Here is a 20,718-nt window from a genome sequence, read left to right as displayed (position 1 = left end):
ATCTATCTATCTATCTATCTATCTATCTATCTATCTATCTATCTGTTAGTCCTGCTGTCTCTGCCCTCTTACCTTGATATATACTATCTGTAAGATTAATGTGAATGCAGAGGATCAAAGGTTGAGTCGAATGCATGATTTTTGTCTGATTTAATTTTCCGATTTCCATCTTGTTGCAGAACCCGGTGAAATATCTAACTCAACTAAATTTAAGGAGTTTAAGCAAGAAGAAGAGGTTTAAACAGTTGGGGAACTCTAACACTTTCTCGCCCTTAAAGCCGGACATTAGGGGGTGATTCTCGGTTTCTGCCTTATAGCTATCGAGCATTAGGCCTGATGCTCGGTTTCCTTTAATGCAGAAACGAGCATCAGGCCTACGCTCGGTTACTATGGGGATAATGGTCCGACATTACGACCATTTCTTTTTAGAGCTCCAACTTTTCTTTAGAGACCCTCAGATTATCCCTGGAGACCCCCCAATTTTCATTGGAGACCAAAATAAATTCATTGAAGACCACAGAGTCTCTCCCACCAAATCAAGAAAGAGCTATCAGATTTACTTCGAGATCCCCCGATTTTCATTGGACACCCCACGAAATTCGTTGAAGACCCCAGATTTTCTTTGGAAACATCCAGATTTTCATTCGAGACCCCAAGATTTTAATTGGAGACCCCCAGATTTTCCTTCGAGACCCCAATCCTTTTATTGGAGATCCCATATTTTCGTTGGAGACCCCAAACTTTTCCTTGGAGACCCCAGATTTTCGTTGGACACCGCACGAAATTCATTGGAGACCCCCGATTTTCTTTGGAAAGACCGATATTTTCATGGGAGACCCCAAGATTTTTATTGGAGACCCCCATATTTTAGTTGGAGACCCCAAACTTTTCATTCGAGACCCCAAATTTTCGAAGGAGACCACCAGATTATCATAGTAGACCCCCTGCAGCTTTACGTTGAGACCCCCGATTTTCATTTTAAAATTGACGGAGATATTTAGACGTTTGTCCAGAGCTGGAAACTCTTGTATTGTGGATATCGAGATCAATGCTATATCTTTAAATCTGCTAAATTAATTTAATCTTTATTTGATATATTTGAGTTTTGCCTTATATAATCATGTACAGTGCACTGTACAACTTCCTCTAACTGCCTACAGGTCAACTTGGAACTTCAAATCCACCGGAGTTTACAGTGCAGGACTATATAGGTGGACTGTACTGTACACATGGACTGTACTTTACACTGGACTGTACTGTACACTGGACTGTACTGTACACTGGACTGTACTGTACACTGGACTGTACTGTACACTGGACTGTGCTATACACTGGACTGTACTGTACACTGGAATGTACTGTACACATGGACTGTGCTGTACACATGGACTGTACTGTACACTGGAATACACTGTACACATGGACTGTACTGTACACATGGATTGTACTGTACACTGGACTGTACTGTACACATGGACTGTACTGTACACTGGACTGTTCTATGCACTGGACTGTGTTGTACACTGGACTGTGTTATGCACTGGACTGTACTGTACACTGGGCTGTGCTATACACTGGACTGTACTGTACACTGGACTGTACTGTACACTGGACTGCACTGTACACATGGACTGTATTGTACATATGGACTGTACTGTACACTGGACTGTACTGTACACTGGACTGTACTGTACACTGGACTGCACTGTACACATGGACTGTACTGTACACTGGACTGTACTGTACACATGGAGTGTACTGTACACTGGACTGTATTGTACACTGGACTGTGCTATGCACTGGACTGTACTGTACACTGGACTGTACTGTACACTGGACTGTACTGTACACTGGACTGTACTGTACACTGGACTGTGCTATGCACTGGATTGTACTGTACACTGGACTGTACTGTACACTGGGCTGTACTCAACACTGGACTGTACTGTACACTGGACTGTACTGTACACTGGACTGTACTGTACACTGGACTTACTGTACACTGGACTTACTGTACACTGGACTGTTCTGTACACTAGACTATACTGTACACTGGACTGTTCTGTACACTGGACTGTACTGTACACTGGACTGTACTATACACTGGACTGTACTGTACACTGGACTGTACTGTACACTGGACTGTACTGTACACTAGACTGTACTGTACACTAGACTGTACTGTACACTAGACTGTACTGTGCACTAGACTGTACTGTACACTAGACTGTACTGTACACTAGACTATACTGTAAACTGGACTGTATTGTACACTAGACTGTACTGTACACTAGACTATACTGTACACTAGACTGTACATATACACTGGACTTTATTATACACATGAAACGGTTTACTAATAGATGACTGTGGCCTAAGCTATAGTGTAACAATCAAATAGTTCCCGGCTAATATATTAGTAAAGGATAAGAGTACATTATCACTCTATTCACTATAACCTCGTTGATTGGGACAACCTTAATAAGAGTACAACTACTGTCTAGTCTTGATGCCAGCAAGCTTTTTTTCAGGAGAATGTCTTTCATGGATTTGTCAAAGCATCATTCAAAACATAGAAACGTTCCGTTCCACACAGTTTGTCAACCTTCTTTCTTCCTTCTCATTTACTGTAAACTCGCCAGATCTGAGGGAGAAGGTCAAATTTACGCAAAATTGCTGGTGCCACTTTGTGATCTCGTAACTCCTTCATTTATTATTTTATGCAAAAGTATGAGAACAGTGTCCGAATTTAATGAATTTGAGCCGCGTTTTAAATCCGCCAAAAACCGGTTTCAATTGAGCGCCGGCTTAAATCTTGAAATATTGAATACAATTTTAAGTGAAACCTACCATATTTGAGCCGCGACTTAAATTTAAGCCGCCGCTCAAATTCATTAAATTCGGCCTCAGTTTATGTAGTTACATACTAGAAATTCAACACCTATTTTTTCCTCTCAAAAGTTCTTCAATAAGAGGGGTTAATATTTCAATCTAAGTCCAATTTACTTTCAGTTTGACGTGCATAGAAAAGTATTAAATTGTCCTCCTGCAACTGAATGTAGTGTATAAATATATTTAAATTGTCCTCCTAAAACTGAATGTAGTGTATAAATATATATAAATTGTCCTCCTGCAACTGAATGTAGTGTATAAATATATATAAATTGTCCTCCTGCAACTGAATGTAGTGTATAAATATATATAAATTGTCCTCCTGNTCCCATTCTATCTGTGAACCAACACAACAAGTACATTTATATTAGCACTAAATAGGGACTTTTTGGGGTTCAACTTTTAAATGAATGCCTTAATAAAAAATGGCAAGAGGTTATGATTTTGTTAAGATTTTTTACGTACTCCAGCATTTTCAATCAAAACTTTTGCCATATTTAATCCTTTCTTTGTTTTCAAGAAAATGCATAATTTTTTCCAATTTTTAAAGGAACCGTTCACTTATTTGGGTAATTTCAGGGTAAACTAATCAGCCTATTTGCTGTTGCTTGGTATTAGTCTTACTTTGACCGGAGAAAAAGCCAAATTTTTCGTTCAGAATTCGAGCGGAAAGGTTTGGTACCTCTCTATAGACACTATTTGATGTTTTTTCAGTAACATCAGCCCAATAAAGTTTAAATTTATCATATTTTAATTTCAATATGTGGTCGTTTTTATGTACTAAAATATGAAAACTTTTGATATTTGAGTTAGCAAGAAATTTACGTTACCCGATAGTGTTAACCTTTGATATTTCAAACCTAGATTTGTTCTAACAGAATTCATAATTTGAAATATCCAAGGTCTACACATTGGGTTTCGAAGTATAGGGGAAAGAAAACCAAAGTTTGTGACAAAGACTCAGAATTTCAAATTTAGCAAGATTTCCCTACAGATGAATACTCCAAAAACATTGATGTCTCAATCCGTCCGAACCCTGTCTTCATTCATATAGGATGAGATAGTTCCAAGAATCCCGTGATATATTAAAGAACTTGAAAGAATTGCAATATATATTCCTCTAATTTCAGGAAATTCCATTTGTTTCTTACCGCCGGTTTGATCCTTGATAGAGAGGAGAGGCAAGAACTGATCCAATATGGTTTTTCTCCAGGTTCAATCATACACCGGCCTCTTATATACACACTGGATAAGGAGCAGGTGTAATATTAGACTAGTTTTTATACATTGCAATCTAGAACTTTAGAAAGAAAAAAAACGTTCAAGGAATTTCTTTGAGCTTATTTAATTTGGAAATATTCAAGACTTTGCTAATTAAAGAAAGAACACCAGAAAATCTACGCAAGTTCTAAGCAATTTGTAACAAATGTCGTCTTCTCTAATAAATAAATACATTTTTTCGCTGTTGACGCTTCATATACATAAAGCATCTTTGGAAATATTTATCAAGAATTTTTGAAAAATATTAGTATCAGTATATACGTATATGGTTAATTTTTACAAGAAAACTCCAAAACTGTCAAACAATTACACTTGATAAATAATCTATTTTGATCGCTACTAATCTTACTTCTATCTGTTGCGTCGATAAGGAGAAAATTGTTAAAATCGACTTATAGGAACGTAGAGACCATACAAATTCAGAAAATTGCAATATACGACTCGGATCGTAAAAAAATCAATTTAATTTCAAACATATCATTCACATGTTACAACCTACAACAATCAATTATTTTTCGACGCATTCGTATATAGTTAATATTTCATAATATTTTGTATTCGTTTTGTATACAATGCACTTAAAACGCCGAAATAGTTGACCGCCAGATGTCTCTGTTCTAGATGCTTTGAATGATTACATGTGGCACGCGAAGGTCTTATTTTAATGTTAATGGATAGCTGAGACAGGAGCCTGAACTCTGAACATCAACGGTTTACCCAACTTATAGTTTTGTTTTGTCAAAGATATTTTACTGGTTTAACTCTATGAAAAATGAGTCACAACATATCTCAAGGATCGAGCTTAGCTTAAACGTGAGCCTAATTTTAGTGTCAATAGCAGCTTAGACTTGAGCATGATTTTAGTGTCAATGCCAGCATAGACTTGAGACTAATTTTCCCCGAATCATTTGAATCGCGGCCTCAGGGCTTATAAAAGAGACGATTCCTAATCTGTGTCTGCTTTTTCTTCATTAAATCTTTTGATCCACGTTTGTTTCATATAATACATGTAATATATATATAATATACCTTCTTCTCATGCGTCTTTTTTATATTTGATACTTCCTGTGTCCCCAGTCCCCCCTTTTAATCCTCCCCCCCTAAGGATAGTTTTAGGAAGTTTAGACATCAATTAAATCTAAACAACATGAAATTAAAAACGAGATACTTAAAATATCATATTTTAAAAGATTTTAAGACAAAAGCATTTAATATTCGTATAGACGAAAAATCAGGAAAAAATCGCACAACATGGGGTTTAGGGTATAGACTTTTTGTTCTAATGATGGAATTAATCATATTATATTTATTTTACAAAACAATGAATTACGGAACGGATGAATTGTTCCAAAAAGTTAACCATTTTTGGTGTAACTAGTCTTTTTTGTATCACATACAGGGTTACCCTTAAAGGATGAGACTTCAGAGACGACTGTTCAGAATTAACACTGTATGTTTCCGTTTCTTTCTTTTCCCTACATTATAGAAAGGCGACAAAAATACTGTAGCAGAGGACTTTATTTATTCTTATAGAGCTTTGATCTTGAAAAATAATTTTGTGAGGAACCAAGATATCTTTAATTAATATAATGCCTTGTAATCTAACACCTTATCTTAAAAAATTCATGAATCACTTCTCAACACCTTAGTATTGACTAATACTTTCAAATACTTGTGTAATGCATATCTACTTTAAGAGTTAATAAAATGTTTTTTCAATATGCAATAAATATTCAATATCCAACGCAATGTGTGTATATCAATATATCAAATAATCTTAAAACTAATATTGCAAATTTTATGTGGGGGGGGGGGGGAGAAGTAAATCGTCAAAAGCATTTTTTCTCAAGTCTCAGTTCTCTTTGCCTAATCGGCACTTATTTTGTTTAGATTCCGCCCAGAAACTACAGTACACTTGTTTTTAAACATAAATATGGAGGACAAATTTAACGTTACGTTTTTCTGTTGTCTTTTATATGAAGCATATGTTGATTGCTGACGAAGTTTCGTGATTTTAATATATATTAGATTCATTCCCAACATAGAAACTACAAACATTCAAAACATTATGTCTTACCAAAACATTTAAATTGGTAAATTTCTTGTACACTGTACAGCATGTTTTGTACTGTACGTAAGGGTTACCCACAAAAAAATTAGACTTTAACGATGATAGAAAGGTTTCTTTTTAAAGTTCTGCCTTCAAATAGCTTTTTAATGGCATAACGATTTTTTTATGAAGAAATACATATTTTTGGAGAGGGGGGGGTCCAACTGCAAGAGAGGGGAGGGGGGCATCCAAAAATCGTTCTCTAGGACAGACCCAACAAATTCTGTAGAGTCATCTTTGAAGTCTCATTATTTTTGGGTAACCCTGTAAGTACAGATTCAGAATAAGAGTTTAATGACTATAAATCATACACTTATTTAAATTGCTGCTTTGGAATAGTTCCCATGTCATATGATCGTGTAAAACTCTTAATTGGGATTTTTAACATTATAGAATCTTTCCAAAAGCGTGTTAATAAGCTAATATAAAAGATTTAACGCAGAAAAAAAAGGGTTCTTTGGGAGCGTAAGTTGATAGGATGGGTGTTCTGTATCTATATACAAAGGAATTGTGTTTTGTCACAAACTCAAATTTTATCACTATATATTTGCAACCTGATTATGTAAACCTTTGATATTTCAAAATTACATTATTTGATCTAATAGAACTTATAGCTTGAAATATCTAAAGTCTACGACATTGGGTTAAAAAGTTATAGAGATTTTAAATTAGAGGTGTAGTTATAATTTTACAGAAATCTTTTTCCCCATTATTGCGATTAAAATGTTACTTATTTAAATTCCTAACATAGCATTTCAACCAATTATTAAAAGTTCATACGAAAATGGTGAAGTTAATACATCAAATAAGTAATTCTGGATATTATTATTTAGAGTATAACATAATTAGAAACTGCAATGTTTCAGCATACTTTTAAAATCATTTTCCATTTTTATAAAGTCTAGAATCAAATTTAATTATTTAACAGCGCAGTCAACTTTTAAAACTGTGACTTATAGGGTTTTGTTACCGAATACAAAAGGTTGAGAGGGGGGGAGGGGGAGAACCACCTATGCGTGAATTTTTCTAAATATCAAACTGATATTTTAACTATTTTAGTTAAAACCAAATTTAATTTTTTTCTCTTCAAAGCGATTAATGATTCTAAGTTTTTTAACCAAAAACTTTTAATTATTTTGTGTTAAAAGATATATATATTTTTTTGAGGCCATCCTTTCTGAATCAATGGTTCAAATTTGAACCGGCAGCAAGTTTTGACACTTGACAATAAAACAATAAAACAATAAATAAACTGTATCACAGAAAATGAAGGCCCAATCGGTTTGGACTTATTGAAGTTTATTAGTAACAGACAAAACAGCAAAGTCGTAAACAGGGTTCCCCGTAAAGGACGACCTGAATATTTTTTAAATATTAATTTAAAAATTATTCTGAGGTTTAATCACAAAATATGTTTTTTTTTGGTAAATCAGTTTTAGGAACAAGTTCTAATAAATTCTGTAAATTCCTCTCTAAAGTCTCTTCCTTTGTGGGTAACCCTTATATCGGTTAATGTACAATATTCTCCAAAAGTATTTACATTTTTTAACGTCAATGAAGGATAATTTTCATATAGAAAATAAATATTTCATGATTTTTCTAAACCAGGACATTTGGGGTTGTTAATGGGTTAAACTTTAACAAAGTTTTGCTTAGAGCGTATAAATTGTGTTACGTATTATCAAAATATTTGATTGAAAAATTTATATACAAAATAATTAAAATACTGATAGGTTTGACAGTAATTGAATTTTTCTTGTGAACAAGTTCAAATTTTCTGGTCTGAAAGCTTCAAATGTGATTTTGTTTCAGAGAAAATGTTTAACCTTTACCAACGAACCTTAAATTTAAATTTATATTGTAGATTGTGTATATTGTAGACTACAAATAAATTATATTGTTTTAGCATTTTTGTACATTTTTTTCTTTAAAATCTTGAATTGATACAACTGTATGCTGTTTTCTGTAGCATTCGTTAGTGGGCGTTCCCCACTCCTCGCCACACCTTTTACACACCTAGAAAGTGTATGGATGGTACATTTAACAGTGCAGTGCAATGCAGTACAGTGAAGTGCAGGACAGTGCATTACAGTACAGTCAAGTATTATACAATCGGGTAAAGTGCAGTACAGTACATTACAGTACAGTACAGTGCAGTACATTATAGTACAGTACAGTGCAGTACATTACAGTACAGTACATTGCAGTACATTACAATACAGTACAGTGCAGAAAAGTCGGATAAAGTGCAGAACAGTAAGGCAGTGCAGTACAGTACAGGCAGTGCAGTACAGTACAGTGAATTACAGTACAGTACAGTACAGTGCAGGACATTGCAGTACAGTGCAGAACAGTGCAGAACAGTGCAGAACAGTGCTGTACATTTCAGTGCAGTACAGTGTAGTCCAGAACAGTGTAGTGCAGTACAGTAGTACAGTGCAGTGCAGTACAGTGCAGTGCAGTACAGTGCAGTGCAGTACAGTGCAGTGCAGTACAGTACAATGTAGTACAGTACAGTTCATAGTACAGCAAAATTTAGTTAAGTACAGTTGTCAGTACACTGCATTTAACAGTAAAGTACTTTTGAGTGATTGAAAAGAAAATATTTTTAGATTGAAAAAACAGGGATGACTTTATTTTTATTGTTTTCGTTTAGACAAAGGTTTAAAGGGTATCATTGTGAATCTGACATTAAGCTAAAAACTGTTGAAACTTTACCTTGATACATCCCTGGCTTACAGAATCCTGGTTACAGCAGGGAAATCTGAAAACTGTATTTTTAACAAAAGTATTAAATTTAGATATTAAATATTTTTTAAATCTAGATAAACCTTGTGATACAACCGGCAGCAGCGCTTTCTATCGGCATTTCACAACAACCAAACTAAAAAGTGTATCCCGTATTAACTGTTCTGTATTCTGTATCCTGTATCAAGTATCAAGTATAATATGGCCTGTATCCTGTATTGCAGAGATATTAAGAATTTTGTTTTAATTTCAATTTGTCTGGGCTATTTTGTGGTTATTGTAACATTGTTTCATATATAAAATAGAAAATATGTCTAAAATTAGGTTACATATGAATGATGAATGCCGTAAACTCATAGAGAATAGAATATATAGAGAGGAATTAAAAGAATCTCTCGGTATGAATTTGTTCAGTCCCTTTCAGCCTGAAAGGGAGTTCAAAGTGTACAAATCATGTAAATGTTCACAAATTATATGCAGTATTAGAGTACATTAATACAGTATGTACCCTAGACTATTCATTTCAATTTCGAATTTTTTAAACTGTTAAATAAACTTTATAATGAATTAGGTGAATAAAAACATCATTTGATTTATAGTTATAACGGAAAATCATCGTTTGTAAAGTGGAAGGCATAGAGTCTATGTGAAATGATCATTGGTCAATTATGAAACCAGCCTATTTCATAATTTGGTTGGTCTTTTAACAATAATTTTAGATTTTCTATATAATGATATTCCAGGGCCCAATAGGTTATATAGCATAAATATGTGAAGTACACCTGCAGTTTGGAAACAGTACAACAAAATGGCCGTTTTACACTTTTTTCCAGTAAATTCCTCTCTATATATTCTATTCTCTATGCGTAAACTATTTCTAAGGCCAAAGTCGACTTGTCAATAGTATTCCGGTTTATTTAGAATAGCACTGTATGATGTATTCTAACCTTTTTTTTGCATCCTTGAGACGTTGTAGAATTCCTACAGCAAACCAACACTTGTCTACAACCTTCAGAAGCCTCTTTTTTACCGCAACATTTGTACCTTTCAAAAATAAAAAAATGACATATTCTATTCAAGAATAAACTCAAACATGGTACGGTATCTAAAATAACAAGTTATTTTCCAAGGTAACTTTTTGTACCTAATACGAAAGAATCTCAGATTTGAATTTATTTTGTAGCACGGACTTACATTGTGCATTGAGTCACATTCGCAAACAAATTGCACAATGTGAGCCACCCACCTTGGTTTAGAACATGGACCACATACATTGGTTTATAACATGGACCACATAACTTGGTTAGAACATTGACCACACACCTTGTTTTTGCACATGAACCACATACCTTGGTTTAGAACATGGACCACATAGCTTGGTTAATAACAATGACCACAATATTGGTTTAAAACATGGACCAGATACCTTTGTTTAAAACATGGACCACATACCGTGGTTTAGAACATGGACCACATAGCTTGGTTAATAACAATGACCACAATATTGGTTTAAAACATGGACCAGATACCTTGGTTTAAAACATGGACCACATACCTTGGTTTAGAACATGGACCACAGCCACACACTCGCCCACACGGACCAACTACCACATCCCCAAGATGTATTTGGAAAAGCCGGTCCGAAGGATGAAACTAAAATAAACGCATGTTTTTTTTTAATCTCTCTCTGTTACATTGTTGGAACCAGAAATATGTGAAGTAAAAACAACAATTTTCTAAGCCATCTTGAATTTGATGTTTTAAAAAAATGAACAGTTTTGTCATTAAGTTCTTCATGAACTTATTAAGTGAAACAGGTCTGTGTACAATTCGTGTCTTTTTAACTTTTTAAAAGCATAAAATGTATCTAACAGTCGTCTTTTATTCCATTGTTTCATGGGTCCCACTGTATCTTAAACTATTTATACTTTTTAATATACCTGCCTTGAGCTGTGGCTTCGGGTGGGATAAAGTGCTCTCTTTCTTATGTTTATAAACAGCCTAGATAATAATATTTCTATATCTCATCAGTGTAAATTGATTATCTCAAGTTCTGATTTCTCTATAAAATCCCACTTGAAGACTTCTGCGACAGAAAGAATGGAGGAAATTGTCAGAAATGAATAATTTTGAAGCTAAATTAACTTTTTCTTTGATAAATAGTTCTGACCTCCATATGACAATATTCTCCCATATTTAATAATAGATCTGACCTCCATTTGACAATATTCTCCCATATTTAATAATAGATCTGACCTTCATATGACAATATTCTTCCATATTTAATAATAGTTCTGACCTCCATATGACAATATTCTCCCATATTTAATAATAGTTCTGACCTCCATATGACAATATTCTCCCATATTTAATAATATATCTGACCTCCATATGACAATATTCTCCCATATTTAATAATTGATCTGACCTCCATTTGACAATATTCTCCCAGATTTAATAATAGATCTGACCTCCATTTGACAATATTCTCCCATATTTAATAATAGATCTGACCTCCATATGACAATATTCTCTCATATTTAATAATATATCTGACCTCCATATGACAATATTCTCCCATGTTTAATAATAGATCTGACCTCCATTTGACAATATTCTCCCAGATTTAATAATAGATCTGACCTCCATTTGACAATATTCTCCCATATTTAATAATATATCTGACCTCCATATGACAATATTCTCCCATATTTAATAATAGATCTGACCTCCATTTGACAATATTCTCCCATATTTAATAATAGATCTGACCTCCATATGACAATATTCTCCCATATTTAATAATAGATCTGACCTCCATATGACAATATTCTTCCATATTCAATAAATTAATCTGACCTCCATATGACAATATTCTCCCATTAGTCTAACATCCCCCTGTTGTCCACATTCTACACATACACTATCAAGGAATATTATCTAAAACAAAAATAATATTTTAGCATTATAATTAATAATATAAACTAAAGAAGTAATAACTGTTTGTCTGTCTGTTTTTGTGTAGATGTACGTCCATATCACTTATAAATCCCTGGACCGATTTGTCTCAATTTTTTGTAAAACTGGGTAGAACTACGGGAATGTTTTGAGTAATGATTAAAAATTCCAAGTTTAGTAGATTGACTGTTATTAGGGTAAACTTCAAGGAAACCTGGGTTTCCAAGTTAATAATTAACAAAAAAGGTTAAAAATATTTGTTTCTAAACTACTTAGTTATGCTGTTTTTTTTTAATATGTTTCAACTTTTTTAGTTAGGCATCCTTAGAACGAAACTTTGTGTTAGATCTCAAGCTAGGCTTAGGAGTAGCCGGAGATCTTCAGGTTGATGGGTAAATCTTCGCTGTAAAATTCATTTCAGCGTTGAAATGATGTCATTTGCAAAATTATTCTGCGATTTAAACCTTAATATATTTTCCTTTCTGTGTGTACTGCAGATTACTTCTGTACAGTACACACAGATAGTTAATTTATCCTGCACTGGATAGCAAGAACAGAATCCAGACGCTGAATTATCGGCCTAGCCGGATATTCATCACAAAAATTCGCGGCTCTGATAAATTTGTCAAAATTTGTATAAAGACGACATTCACCTGCACAGGCTTTGCAATACTGGCAATTTTTAATTGAAGAATATCTCTGATTTCATCGTCTGTCAACACATTTAATAATTCTCTAAAAAAAAACACATTTCAAATATTTTATCATTATCATTATTATTTGAGATATAACATCATAATTGAATTATTATTATATTCACGTTTGTTATGGTCATTATCATTATATTATTGGTATCATTGTCCGTTTTAATGTAAATATATATAAAACTGCTTAAAAGCTTGACATGATAATGATTATTATAATCAAGATATTGAATTCATCTATAATCCCAATAGTTTTATAGTTTGCCATATTTAAGGTGAATTGAAAGACGACCCGATATTAACCCAATGTGCAAACAATAAACTATTGACCTAATTTCAAGTGGCCTTCAATTTCAAGAGGTACAAGGTCAAAATTAAGGAGATATCCTCATTTTTTCTACTGAAAATTGTTCTTTAATTTTTTATATTGCAGTTTCTTTGAAAACTAACCTTTCGGATGTATGCAGCAGAGATAAGAAAAAATTGACCAAAACTATTTCTTTTCAACAAAAAAATAAGTATCTTTATTAGTGCTACTAAAATAAAAGTTTAACGGAAAATTCATCTATTATTGAAGGATTACGTGAAATAGCTCACGCACCTTTAAGAAAGAACTTTAGAGATAGCTATTTTTTAAACAGCGGATTAGAACAAATGAGACGATGCACAATATCAAATAATATCCAAATGTCGTCTTTCTACACCAGTTTCTACTGAGAACACCTACCTCACTGGTTTTTGTGTTTTAAGCAAATCTCGTTGTGTTTGCGAGAACGCCAGGTCAGAAAGAAATCTATATCCGACAACCTAAGTTTTTATTCCAAACATGTTTTCTACATTTTTAAATTTATTGTTTGAGTAAGAAGTAAATCTAAAATATCAATTTTATTTTTTAAATTTCATTTGAATTTGAAATTAAAGCTGTGCCTGTACTGTAAGTGCAAAAAGTGAAAACAATTTGAATAAGAAGCCATGGAAGAAATTCCATTTTTTTAAATTTAAGATTCAAATCTGAGGACAAAATTTTGTTTTCAGGTGACGCTGGTGTTAACGCTTGATCTTGATATCCACTGTGATTAACAAAGGAATTGAGTCTGATTTTCTAATCCCTATATCTTTGCAACTCAATGTTGTAGACTTTAGATTTCAAACTATGAATTATGTGAGATCAAATAATCTAAGTCTGAAATATAAAAGATTTATGCAAGAATATATGGATTTGAAAATTAGAGTTTGTGACAAAGACTCAATTCCTTTGAGGGAAATTGTGCTTTATGCCTTAATTTTCAGATATACCTGTATTGGCTTAAGTCTGGCGTCAAACATTATAGAATTCGCTAGATATAGCAACAAGGCGTATTTTCAGGGAGAATTTTTTTTTAATATTTTTGAGATATTAAATCTTATTGTAAATCATTGTATATTATAATTATCATTATCATTATTTCTATTTTTTTTACATACCCTAGGGCCTAGACACTATACACCTAACTAGATTAATATGTACATTTGTACTTGCGTGTTACTATCAAAAAAACTATTTTATGAAAATAATATGTACAGTTTTATTTTTACAAAAGAAAATACTCAAAAATATAAAAAAAGTTCTCCAGTAGTGCTAATATGATTTCTTAAATTCCGTGTTATCATCTAGATAAAAGGATTTCATGAAAATTATATCTACTTTAAACTGATTATTTAATTTCTCAAAATTATAAAAAATGTTCTCCCGGAAAATACGCCTATTGTTGCTATACAATGGATTTCTATAATGTTTGACGCCGCTTGATTAAGTTAATCCTTAGGATGAAAAAAATGACTGCTTGTTACACTGAACACAAAAGTTTTGACCTCTAATCAGATTTTATGTAAAGAACTGTTTTTGTTTAACCCTGTTTTCTACCTGAATATGCATACCGTTAGAATAATCACCTAAAGCAGCTAGAGCACCTTTTGCGTCATATCTTACATAATAACATAGTACATTTTAAACCAGAAATTCGGAGACATCGAAAGAATAAATAAAATGTTGTCTTTTTTACCTTCACCGATTATTAAGTTTTTTGAATAAAAAATTATATGCAGCTCTTCAAAACTGTTCCCGCATATTTCATGGCTATTTATTTATTTTCGAAAATACAGAGATTTACGTAAAATGGTATAAAACCCATGGAAAAATTGTCATGATGAAATTATACAATTAAACTGTATAATATTGTTTATAAATAGGATTAATTTAAAAAAGGGGTATTTTTTATTCTAAAACTTTTGAACCCTGTAAAAATGAAATAATCTTTTTTAAACAAAATGATAATTTTCCTATTTAAAAAGGAAACAAACATACCATTTGCCTCAAACTCTGATTTACTGATCCTTTGCAACCTCATGTTCTAGATATTCAATATTTCAAACTATCAATTCAGAACTTCGGAGACATCGAAAGAATTTATAAAACGTCATCTTGACAACTTTTCAATGTTTTTTCAGTGTTTGTAAAAATAAAAAATAGTCATGAAATATGCAGAAATTGTAATAAAGTAGTATATTTCGCCCCATTATGAAATATGCAGAAATTGTAATACAGTAGTATATTTCGCCCCATTATGAAATATGCAGAAATTGTACCTAGGGTTTATACTTTGCTTGACAACAATAATTACATTTTGCCAGATATCCATTTCTTTGAGTTTATTTATAAACTCGGCTTGTCTTCTTAAACTTGCATCAGTCCGTACCTAAAGACAGACCTATTTATGCACATGCAACATTTTGATAGATAATTGGCAAATGAATTGAGTCTTTGCCACACATTCCAATGTTCAAATACCTAAATCTGTGCAACCTTAGTGTAAACCATGGATATTTAAAACTTAGATTATTTGATCTAGAATTAATTGTTTGAAATATCTACGACATTGGGTTGCAAAGATATAGGGATTATAAAATCAGGGAGTTGTGGAGCAGGTAGGAGAGAGATAAGGAAGTTTGTAGGAGGCAGGGTATAAGGGATTGCTCCCTGTTTTCCTTCGTGTTATAGTCTTTCCAACTAAGGGGAATTTTAAGGAAAACCCATAGCTGCACCCCTTATGCAAAATGGGGAGTTGTAAGCTTTAAAGCCCCATTGAGAGGAATCTTCCTCTCTAGTCCAGTCCTCACAGCTGGTCGAGTAAAAAACCAGTGTCCTTGTGCATGGTTTTCATACCAATCAGGGGTTAAACTGAAGATGAAGTCTTGTTTTATTCTTTGTACATTCGCTACTCCCCTGAAGGATACAACATGTGCAACTAAACGCATCGCTCCCCCAAACTATAAAGCCGGGATTGCTAAAAGTATAATTAATAATTATTTACATCTACTTTACAGGAAAGCATAGGAATCTTGCTTTAACAAGTGTATGAGTAATTTTTCAAAAAATATTTTACTGACTGATTTTAAAATGCATTTGATAAGGATTTGATTAAGGTATAAAGAACAGTGTACTATTGTTAGGATTGGGCACCCTGATCCCGTTTTAAAACATTTAACAAAAGTTGATTTGTCCTTTGCACAAAAATGTGCGAAGTTTGACATATTTAAAATTATTAGTTCTTTCAGATTCAAAATATAGCTTAGTGTAGAGTATACAATAGTTTTCTCTTTTCTCCCATGGAAAGAAATTTCTCCCATGGAAAGAAAACTTTAATGTTTATAGAAATAATTCTATAAAACAATGCCCAATACTAATTCTGTTTAGATCACAAATCTTTTTAATTGCATTAAAAAAATTGTGATTTTTTTAAAAAGAATTTTGAAATGAATGCTTGGCTAAACTTAATTTTTCATTTTTTTTTCAAGACCTTTTTATAGATAAGGGGGGTTGGTGGAATGTATCCCCCTCATGTACCGAAAAAAATATGGGGTGAATACTGAATATACCTGGGGTGTAACACACCAAATAACAGCAAGAACGGAAGCAATATTGTTCTCATGAATATACAGCAATATCTCCCTGAAAGAAGGGAATTAAAATGCATTAAACCAGGGGCGTAAACAGAAATTTGTCCGAGAGGGCCTAATTTTTTTCTTTTATAATGGGCTTAGCACCAATTAAGGGCCTGAAAGCCCCCCTATAAACCATAGTTTTCACTGATCCTGCAGTGGGGGGGGGGGGGGGGTGAGGTTTACTCGCTGAACCCCAATAGCCTCTTTCCCTCCTATAGAAGCATCTGCACTTATCCCTCAATTTAATAGTTTTTGCAATGGATACCAAGTTTAGTCTATAAAGCTAAGTGAGCTATATCATTCAAAAGTTTGCCCTTTCTTAAAGCAAAATCTCCCTGAAGTCTCAAAACCAAGAACCTTGAGGCCCAAACTTTTGTGTTTTTAATCACTGCCCAGTCAAGGAGTAATCTGTATCTTTTGTTGTTCTATGGATAAATTTAATTCCTGTGGTCTACAGGTTGTATATTAGGGATATCTCACACAAAGTTCTTTTACTAAAATTGATGAGCTGGCCAAAATTCAACTATCCACAATGTTGTTTCATATCTTATATTTTTGAAACTGATAGGAACATCCCTGGATTGGTAGTGCTTGAAGAAACCGGTTTTACAGCAGATAAGGGTAAAGAAACTAGGTTAAAGCGGATCAGTTATGTTCGAAGTAACCGGGTTTACAGTGGAGCAGGTGTTTGAAGAAACCGGTTTAAAGCAGATCATTGGTGTTCGAAGAAACCGGTTTTACAGCAGATAAGTGTTGTTAAAGGAACCCGGTTTAACAGCAGATCAGTGGTGTTTAAAGAAATCAGTTGATATCAAATCCCTGAGGTTTGTAGAAACCCATCTTACAGTGTGGTCATTGGTGTTTGAAGAAACTGAGTATACATGTGGATCAGTGGTGTTTGAAGAAACTGTTTTTACAGCGGATCAATGGTGTTTGAAGAAACAGGTTTAAATCAAATCAGTGGTGTTTAAAGAAACCGGTTTTTCAGTGGAGCAGGTGTTTGAAGAAACTAGTTTTACAGCGGATCAGTGGTGTTCAAAGAACTGTTTTTATTGCTGACCTGAAGGTTTCTGTATCATCTTTCTGTTTATCCTCCCAACCTACAGAATAAAAGAGATTCAAATTTTGACGAATTACATAAAGTCTTTTTTTTCATAATCTAAGAACGCGAACGCGGGCTTGATCATGTTGGCAAGATTTACCGTAAACCTCTACGCCAAGGTTTGGATGTTCCATTAGCTAAAGGAACTGATAACTCGCCTCAAACTCAAATTTTCTAATCCTTATATCTGTGCAATATACCTGAGTGGATCTTCTATGTCTTAAACATAAATTCTACAATATAATAAACCTTTGCACCATGAATTAGGTTGCAAAGCTAAAGGGGTTAGAAAATTTTAGTTGGAACTAGGTGCTCATTCCTATGTTTTATAATCCTTGAGCAGGCGGAGAAGTCTTTAATTCACAGCTGAAAGAAATTGAGTTTTTGTAACAAACCCTGATTTTCTAATCTCTTTATCTTTGCAATCCAATGTCGTAGACATTAGATATTATTTCTAACTTTTAATTCTGTTGAGTGAAATAATTGAATTTTGAAATATCAAAGATCTACACCAACTGATATATGGATTATATGGATTAGACAATTTGTGGCAAAAACTTAATTCCCTTACCTACAGTATCCAACCAAGCTGAAGCTCCTTGATCCAGTAGGTTTGGATAGAGTTGGCAGTGTTTAGTCACGCTTATAGTTGAATCTGAGGTTGCAACCTAAATATCAAATCTATATTGAAGGGACAGTTCTCTCAGTTTTGGGCGGACTTTATCTTTAAAGTGCCAAAAACGATGCAATTTAGTAATCTTTAACTTTATTTAGAAATACTGCTGACAGAATAATACTGGGTTATAAAGCACCCGGCCTTTAGAATATTCACACATTTCACGAAAACCTAAGAATGTTAACTAAAGCAGAAGCAGGCACTGTTAAAATGTTCATATTCACTCTTAGAAACTTCAAATTTTCATCTTACAAAATTTGTTGGAGCACCGGCATCAAATTCACCCTAGCAGAATCATTCGTCAAATTAATTTTGTTGAATGAATTTGATGCCGGTGCTCCAACAAATTTTGTTAGATAAAATTTTTATATTTCTTACTGTGTTCAGGATTAAAAGGTTCTTTCTGGGAATTGGGATACCCTCGTTTAAAACTCTTTTTTTATAACTCTTGAGTCATTTATATATAATTTGCTTGAATACTCTGTATCATAAATTTATTGGAACACTCTGTACCTGGTTTCCTGTGAATATTGCAATTGTAGAACTTTTGCCTGATCCTGTTGATCCTACACAGATTATACAGGAGTCCTTTATAATAATAATATAATATCCTACACAGATTATACAGGAGTCCTTTATAATAATAATATAATATCCTACACAGATTATACAGGAGTCCTTTATAATAATAATATAATATCCTACACAGATTATACAGGAGTCCTTTATAATAATAATATAATATCCTACACAGATTAGACAGGAGTCCTTTATAATAATAATAATATAATATCCTACAGAGATTATACAGGAGTCCTTTTTAATAATAATATAATATCCTACACAGATTATACAGGAGTCCTTTTCAATAATAATATAATATCCTACACAGATTATACAGGAGTCCTTTATAATAATAATATAATATCCTACACAGATTATACAGGAGTCCTTTATAATAATAATATAATATCCTACACAGATTATACAGGAGTCCTTTTTAATAATAATATAATACCCTACACAGATTATACAGGAGTCCTTTTTAATAATAATATAATATCCTACACAGATTATACAGGAGTCCTTTATAATAATAATATAATATCCTACACAGATTATACAGGAGTCCTTTATAATAATAATATAATATCCTACACAGATTATACAGAAGTCCTTTATAATAATAATATAATCCCAAAATGAAGAATTACAACAAACAAAGTTTCATTTAAAAACTTTGAAGTCTGACAAGATTTTGAAAATTTGTTTCAAAACCTTAAAAATCAACCTTGTACTTTGGATTAATCTAGCAGGGACCTTATTAAATGAATTTTAGCTAGGTCGTTGAAGTATCTACCGACGGTTCAAATCTTGGATCACCAATTCAAAATTAAGGATTCATTGGGGATTAATGATTTGAACCGGTGTTAGATAGTTCAGCGACCTCCTTAATTTTCTAAATCTGGCCCCGGCTTTGTAGAGTAATGAAAATATTTTAGAATTTATGCAAAAAATAGTACAATATTCTTTTTAAAAAAAACTTATATATTTCGTGTTTGGTGGTAAAAAACATTGTACAATATACATGTTTTCTTTTGATTATGAATTATTATTTCTAATTTTTCATTTGATATTGGTATTATTTCCTTTCTATTATAGGGAAACCAAGATGTACTCCGAACTTGAAGGAACGGAGACACGTCGGAGACCCCCAATCCGGCCATTTTTATTCTCAATCAACCAGATTTTTAAACTGCCATTTTAATATTCATTTCTGAAATAAAACAGAAATTGAGATTGTTATGATGTCATTTTTAAATTGAAAAAGCAATGCAATGTGATTATTGTAAAATATTTTATATTTATAGACTTACGCTCTTTTTACAAAAAAGTATATCAAAAATTTTAAAAAAGCTCAATATTTTTGAAAAATTTAAGCAAAAACAACTTTCTGTCTGTGTTACATCATAAACTCTATTTTATTTTTGGGGATCGACCCCTTTAAGATTAATTTTGCAGTTCAAATAAAAAATTGTAGTTTAAACAATATTCATAAAATAATAATATATTCAGAATAATTAGAAGTATTAAACAAGCAAACATTTGTTCTACTTTTCTAACATGTAATTCAATACTTAGATTTATCTCTGCAGAAATTTGTAAACCACAGAGGAAAAGAATATTTGGAGGAAATATAAAATATAAAAGATAGTCTTTTCATATCTGACATGAAAATCTTTTCTAAAACTTCTTTTCTGAGTTT

The 20,718-nt window shown here is 32.8% G+C and overlaps 1 protein-coding gene across 3 annotated transcripts; it reads right to left on the bottom strand.

Moving 5' to 3' along the window:
* Positions 1-7,565: 7,565 nt before the first annotated feature.
* LOC111705491 (uncharacterized) lies at positions 7,566-20,188 on the bottom strand. Of its 3 annotated transcripts, XM_023478061.1 has the most exons (16): positions 20,102-20,188; positions 18,966-19,040; positions 18,348-18,444; positions 17,735-17,774; positions 16,609-16,681; positions 15,319-15,428; positions 14,597-14,657; positions 13,421-13,500; positions 12,643-12,724; positions 11,891-11,971; positions 10,976-11,032; positions 10,587-10,684; positions 9,979-10,075; positions 9,115-9,167; positions 9,002-9,047; positions 7,566-8,299 (listed from the first exon to the last, which is right to left on the bottom strand). In XM_023478061.1, exons 1-16 carry the CDS (start codon positions 20,177-20,179, stop codon positions 8,186-8,188), a joined length of 1,242 nt encoding a protein of 413 aa, XP_023333829.1. In that variant the 5' UTR covers positions 20,180-20,188; the 3' UTR covers positions 7,566-8,185. The 3 variants fall into 3 exon arrangements, with proteins under 3 accessions (XP_023333829.1, XP_023333830.1, XP_023333831.1); XM_023478062.1 differs by lacking the exon at positions 7,566-8,299 and having other exon boundaries at positions 8,996-9,047; positions 9,115-9,169; positions 9,980-10,075; XM_023478063.1 differs by lacking the exons at positions 7,566-8,299; positions 9,002-9,047; positions 9,115-9,167 and having other exon boundaries at positions 9,990-10,075; positions 10,972-11,032.
* Between the last annotated feature and the right edge of the window lie 530 nt (positions 20,189-20,718).

This window comes from Eurytemora carolleeae, unplaced genomic scaffold, assembly GCF_000591075.1.
Source record: "Eurytemora carolleeae unplaced genomic scaffold, Eaff_2.0 scaffold396, whole genome shotgun sequence".
NCBI lineage: Eukaryota > Metazoa > Arthropoda > Copepoda > Calanoida > Temoridae > Eurytemora > Eurytemora carolleeae.
Note: the sequence above shows the minus strand (reverse complement) of the source record. Positions and strands in the feature narration are given on the sequence as shown.

What these genes read in the sequence shown, in the direction of transcription:
- LOC111705491 (XM_023478061.1), bottom strand. Translation starts at nt 20,179, where the DNA reads ATGGCCGGATTGGGGGTCTCCGACGTGTCTCCGTTCCTTCAAGTTCGG. An exon ending in CAATATTCACAGGAAACCAG is followed by an intron (nt 18,445 to 18,965) that starts GTACAGAGTGTT and finishes TTTGATATTTAG; the next exon opens with GTTGCAACCTCAGATTCAAC. An exon ending in GCTGCCGGTTGTATCACAAG is followed by an intron (nt 9,048 to 9,114) that starts GTTTATCTAGAT and finishes TACAGTTTTCAG; the next exon opens with ATTTCCCTGCTGTAACCAGG.